This window comes from Papilio polytes, unplaced genomic scaffold, assembly GCF_000836215.1.
Source record: "Papilio polytes unplaced genomic scaffold, Ppol_1.0 DF824047.1, whole genome shotgun sequence".
Taxonomy (NCBI): Eukaryota; Metazoa; Arthropoda; class Insecta; order Lepidoptera; family Papilionidae; genus Papilio; species Papilio polytes.
Genome location: NW_013525157.1, coordinates 4,958,398 through 4,965,208, shown reverse-complemented (window position 1 = coordinate 4,965,208; position 6,811 = coordinate 4,958,398). Strand labels below are relative to the sequence as shown.

The 6,811-nt window shown below is 33.5% G+C and overlaps 1 protein-coding gene across 1 annotated transcript in view; it reads left to right on the top strand.

Moving 5' to 3' along the window:
* Positions 1-2,898: 2,898 nt before the first annotated feature.
* LOC106100642 (ankyrin repeat, SAM and basic leucine zipper domain-containing protein 1) overlaps positions 2,899-6,811 on the top strand; it is a 6,516-nt gene continuing 2,603 nt past the window's right edge. Inside the window, exons 1-4 of the mRNA XM_013279587.1 lie at positions 2,899-3,084; positions 3,368-3,476; positions 5,708-5,836; positions 6,078-6,304. Coding sequence (XP_013135041.1) covers positions 3,010-3,084; positions 3,368-3,476; positions 5,708-5,836; positions 6,078-6,304 — 540 coding nt within the window. The 5' untranslated portion in view covers positions 2,899-3,009. The remainder of the gene's footprint in view (positions 3,085-3,367; positions 3,477-5,707; positions 5,837-6,077; positions 6,305-6,811) is intronic.

Genomic DNA, 6,811 nt, shown 5'->3' with positions numbered 1-6,811 from the left:
ATGTAATAAAAGAAATTTACTACCCCCTATTTAAATAATAAAACAAATAGAGTAACGACGAACATTAATTCGGTATAGATACCGTAAATATAGCGGTCAAATATTTATTAAGACTGTATTTACATTCATTGTCTTGAATGATTCAAAGGAAATCAGTAGATACAAAATAATGGTCGGATCCAATCACTTAGCGTTGTGACTCCGGCTCGGTGACTTATATGAAGACATTTGTAAAACTACTCGCTTATTGTACTATACTTAGCTATATGAACTATCGACTGAGACCATAAACTTTTGTTAATCTACGGCCAAGCGAAATCGGAAATCATTTGTTTATGCTTGATTCTGGAAGACTTTAGACCTTTTTTTTGCGAATGAAATCACTAGAAAATATATATTCATGTTATTACTTCTCTATGAAATACATACGTGAGATAGAAATATGATTTTGTACAGGATTTATAACCCACGGGTGAAATAATTATTTTATAATTAAAATCAGAGGACTACGAAAATTAGCGCCCTCTTTCAAAATGATCTTACGTTTAAAAAACCTTTACATAATAATATAGATTACACAATTTTAAATTAATTGGTTTTTAAATAATCAAAAATAATCAAGAATGGAAACATTTAAGTGAATTCGTAAACATTTAATATGGTAATTAATGTTCATTTACTAAACCGGGCTTACTACTTGCTATTCTCTTTAATTAAAAGTTAACAAAGCCGACATCTAATTGGATGGTTTATCTACACGTTCCTGCAGAGGGTCGTCCACAAAAAAAAATATAAACACGTGGAATTATTAAAACAGTACCCTTAAGGTGAAATTAATTGGTTGTCAGATGCTATCTACATGGCCTCTATAAATAAAGACTTTTATTTACTTTACATTTTTCTACAAACTGTATGTTAAATGTCAAATAAAATAATTACTACACTACTACTTTGTATTTAATGAAATTTTTCAGATCCAAAGAACGAAATACTTTACATTCCAATCATGCATATTTGAAAATAATATTTATTGTTGGCTAACTAGAGCAATATTATGTAGGAAATAAGTATTTTACCTTTGTCTAAATTGTTGTATTCGAACACGAATAAGGCTCTATACTACAGAAAAGTATTATCACATGATCAACAGTCACCATTTTATATAAAAGAGGAGTCAAGAGTCCCTATAGAGTCCACTGCCAGCCCTCCTCAACACCCATAACATTTACAGTAACCACCTTATCCAGCGGTTTTTACCTCATTTTATGTAACCTTTACGACTTACTTCAATTTACTAACTAATTGCACAGTTTTCCTTTAACAACATAGATTGCATACAATAACGTCTACAGAGCTGCGGGCTCGTGATGGCTATTACTTACAACGCAATATCAAATTGCTTTCAATTTATTTCGCAATTGCCGTCTTTGAGTTTCGCTTTGTAGGGGCCTCTGACGTCGGTCCGAGCCAACAATAAAATGTATTCGTCTCCGGAATGTTTAATATGGGGAAAAGTTTAATAACGCGCCCGGGCCAGCCGGCCGGCGGTCAGCGCCTTGCCTGCCCACTGCTATAAATCAAATCTCTTACCTTCAGCGCTATGAGAAAAATCCTTATTACATTCGTATACGTTTTATTTGATCATTAGTGGAAATGAGCAAACTTAGACAAGCAACAACATACAATGAGACACGTGGTTAAACAATATGTTTATTAATTACAGTTTCATGTTAAGAGTTCTTTACTGGTATTTTTCGAAAACGATTCTTTTGTGAGTAATAAATATTGAAACACAGTTAAGAAAGAATCTCTAAGGAAAAGTCTTGAAAGGTGTCTGTAAAACACAACGTTGTAAGGACGGTTGAAGAAGTACGAATAAGGGTTCCCATGCCAACGGCGTAGAAGCCCTACGGCATCATCATTAGCAAACGGCACCTGCTAGGAGTGCAGGGTTGTCTCCTACTCTGATATACATGTTAACTACCGTAGTGCCTAACCACAAATACTTTCATAATACATCGATGCTTATGTTGCATTTTAAAATATCCATCCCTAAAGTAACCAGCAATGTAAACGTAACAAAGCAATTACTTTAGATTGTCATGCCAAGAGTTTGGTTGTAATAGGAAACGGTATGAGTTGTGGGCTCATCAAGACGCAACAGACGAAGCTCGCCGGCCCTGGAGGCCGACGCCGACACAATAGCTCCCTGACGTTAATTAAATGTTAACAAACGCCCTCGTCGTCGCTTAATTGGAACTGTTGCCTATTATCCTTACCTTCCGACGCGGAGAATGACTTCTAAGCTTAAGAACAGTACTACACAGTTTTTACTTGGAAATCTTCAAACTAAGTGGGGGTGCTTCTTTGTTTCAAGTGATGCTACCTGATTGTTAATTTGCTAGAAAAATTTCTTGATTTATGGAGCATGTAAAGCTGAAAAATAAGTAGTAAACAATAGAGATTACATGTGTCTGGAATAATTTGTGTTAAATAAGTGATAAGTATGTATTCGGGTTAGTTTGTATGTTTGGTTTCTGTACCCTCTATACTCGATAGTAATTCCAAATAATATCTAATTAAAATAACAGTATTTGACAAACCATTAAAAGCAGATTGCTAAACGGACCCTCAAACAGAAAATTGCGGTTATTTTCAAATATTACACCAGGAAAAATACACATATTTAATCCAATTAGAGTTCTTATTGATATTATCTTTTTCTTTAGAAAAACTGATCAAATAGAAGCAGTTTATTTGAATTTAAACTGCGTTTTTACATTTTTTTTTACTCTGTATTGTTTATGCATCCTCAAAGTTGTTTATACTCTGTCGGAGAACATGAGAACCATAGACACAAGCCATTTGCTTGTGTCAAATTCGTGTCAAAGTCAAATGTCAATATTTTCTTCGACTAGAAGCAAATAGAAAAGGCTCAAAAATTTCAAAAATAGAGTGAAACCTAAAAACTGTCAAAGTTTTATTTATAGAAAAATACTGAAATGAATTATGGCCCAATTTAGACCAGCTGGATTTTCTGATGAGGATACGGACAGTGATGATTATGGGTTCTATGAAAAGCCGGTAAGAAAATCAAAATTTTTTGAACCTATTCTTTTGAATAATAAATTATTTATTTATCTAATGACAAGCAAGATTCTGATACAAATATATTTTTATAAAGACCAAAAAGTATTATTCACGAAGGAATTGAAACCTAGATTATAATAGGTTCAAATTTAATAAAAACAAGTTAAATCTAGCTTTTTGTATCAATCCAAAAAGTATTTTGATTATTTATCTAATTAGTGAATTGCAAGGACAGATTCATTCACATTCCTATTTTTTAAACTAAAAGATTTTTCAGGTTAGAACCTATATTCCTGTTCAAAATGAAAAGAAGAAAATGGAAAACAGGTTACAAGATGCCATTTTGAATGGAAATCTAAATGAAGTAGAAGATATAATTACATATGGTATGTTCTTTTTAATGTTTATAAAACCTTGTGCACTGACTTCACATTGTGAATGCAATAAAGCCAGTCCTATGGTGAAGTTCTATTTAAGAATGAAATTAAATCAACCCCTGATCATTCCATCATTATCTCCCGGCCTCACTAATCTATCCTCCATAAACATGGTATTGGTACATAGAGTTTTATAAACTAAACAGTTTTGGTTTAATTTTTTACTGCCACTTGCCTGCTCATCGCTAGCCCAACATCACATAAATATAATACATATAATTTACTTATCTTATTACAAAATATGCGCTAGCCGTTGAGTTGCGGAAACTGTAGCTTCTCCTACTACTACTACTACTGTTTTATTTATATATTTTCTTCATTGGGGGGTTATTCAGTAATTTTGCAAAACAAAGTAACCAATAGAAATTATACCTTGTGCACATTAAAATCCATGTACATATTTTGGAGAGAGTAGGAATGAAGTATAAACATCCATCCATACATTCAAAGTATTGCAATTAATTAATAATTAATATTTTAATGGTAGATTTAATATGTAACCACTTTTATTCAAAATCATTACCAATTAAAAGGGTTTATGTAGGATAAGGAAATAACCTTTTCTCTGTACATATTATAATCACTTCATTAACATCATTCTCCAACCAAATAGTATACCTAAAAAAATGTGCTAAATTGCTAGATACAATATGTACTTTATAGATTTGATAAATTGATATGTTTACCCTTTTTGAAAACAATGGTAACAGTGTGATGTGTTAAACAATAATTATCATATCTCTTTACAATCTTTTAATCAAATGAAAATACTAATTTTCTGTTGGGAATAAAAGAATATTGCTGTTTTTACATCTACATACAAACGGCTTTATTTCTCCAATAGCATTCTCCAAGAAGATTAACTGAATTACAAAACTCATTCTTTATCCAAAGAGGATGTAATGGTTTTTAATTAAATTATTTGCGATAGCACAAAAAGTTAACGAAGCCAACCGGTACGAGGTGGTACGTTTGCAAAGCATGCATTGCGTCGCATTCGTACGGATATTTTCACGCTCAAACGACTCCCGCGCCGCGTCTCCACCTTACTCGTAATTAAATCAATTACCATAACAAAGCCAAATAACTTTGCGAACGTTCAAGTATTTCACTGAACACTTCTTTAAGTGAAAACAATGTCGTAATAGCGAACGTTTAAATTACCTGTTCGATTAAATAAAAGAATCGTTGCAGGCTTAAAAGGCAGATAATACGGTAGGACGTCGTGTGAAAATCAACCTCCGCTAGTTGGCATGCATTCACTATTGTTTCTTCTTGATAGAAAAAAATTAAGTCTTGATCTACTAGACTAATGCACGGTAAAAATTTTATAGATGTTAAAAAATGCCCGCGACTCTATCCTCCCGAAAATAATCAAGAATTTGTAGAATACGTGTTGTTTCAGACTCTATGCAAACATTCATCCATCTAAACATTCCCATTTATAATATTAGTAAAATTATTTATATTGGAACTGTAGTTTCGCCTACAGCAGTCGGAGTTTACTTTTCGGCGAGTTAAATGTTTGATAATAAAGAAATTACATAATGGTTTTGTATATTTTTTATATTTTTACGTAATAAACAAATGCTAGTGTTTGTTCAAGTTCCGAAATGTCTATTGACTTTGCTGATAGGGTATAAATTTCTCTATCGTGCATTATCAGTACGGCGGCATAAAATACTTATCCTATTTACATGGAAAAGCACTTAATGTGTTGCCAGAACTTTCCATTACACTCGCAACGCAATTAACAATAGGAACCAATAATAGCTGTTCAAATATAATTCTGACCATTGGGATAATGATGAATTATTCTAAGCCCCATTTGTACAGTCAGGGAAAATACCGGTGTTCTACCCTAAAAGCAATCGTTTGAACATTTTTACATGAGACCCGGAACAAAAATCAATACAACGCAGCCTATAAATGGGTCTAACAATAAAAAGTCGGTCTAGTGATACAGGGCTAGTTTCTTTTTATTATTATCCCATTGATAACATTGCTAATTAGTTATGTATAGGAAGTGACGCAATTTGTCTCGTTACAATGAACAAAGCAATTTTTCCTAAGTGGAACACCGCGGGTGGCCGCGACTGTACATACGTTAGATATATACAAACTCAGACAGGGCATTGATTCCATTGCTTTAAATACTTTTATCTCATGCTTTTTTTCAGATTTACATAATGGTGTGAATGTGAAATTGGACAGTGGTTGGACGCCCTTGATGCATGCTTGCTTTCACGCACAAGAAGATATTGTCAAAATGTTACTGGAAAAAGGCGCCGATCCTAACTTACATGCGGGTTTGTATTAATGACTCACAATTCTTATTTTCACAAAGTTCGAAATAGTTACTATTAAATTAAAACTGGCGCGAAACGCCGATTAATTTATGAAAATTGGTGTACTAACGCCGAAAAAGCCTTGCCTGTAGGAAGATAAGAATTTAATCACTCCAAGTAAATCAATTAGAACTTCTCAGCAAAAGATCGTCTTCAAGAACAATTAGTTTAAAGATATCCATTGCCATGATTATCTTTACAGATTCAATGACATCAGCGATGGCTGCGTGTTCAAATAGTGGTGCGAATGATAGCACTATTTACAATATCATATCGCTTCTTATTGAAAAAGGTTGCCTTCTAAACATCGGAGATAAATTCGGCCAGACGCCGCTTATGCGAGCTATCAGTAACGGACGCACTGCGGTTGTACAGCTATTGTTGGACAAGAATGTTAATGTGGAAATGAGAGATCAACAAGGATGGACGGTAAGACAAATTAGTTTGAAAGTCTCACGTATAGCAAAATACTGAAACGAATCTTAGAAACTGCGCTTAAGCACTGCTTACAATCTGAAAGATGCCAAATTTTAATCCAATCTTAAACTCCAGATTGGCTTTATAATTCAACGCTGTAATATGTTCAAATGTCGTTCCACTATTCCGCGGTTTGATTTTTGTTTTTCTTCATAACACTCACTTGATGTTTTAAACTTCAAGCATCATTGCTTGCATTACCCTTAATGGAACATGTAACTTGCACATCAGGTAGAAGTTACGTATATTTGTTATGTGTATTCGAAAATATTATTCGATTTTCGTAATAGAACGATGAGTTAGAGATCTCTAGAACAATCTAGATGGCATTGCATTCAAAACTTTTAAAACGGGACTTTTAAAATAGTACTCACCAGCTCGATAAATTACCTCACCTCCTGCAGGTGCCCTGTCTCAGTCAGTGTCAATCGACTCAAAGTCTGGTTCAGTCAAGTCTAT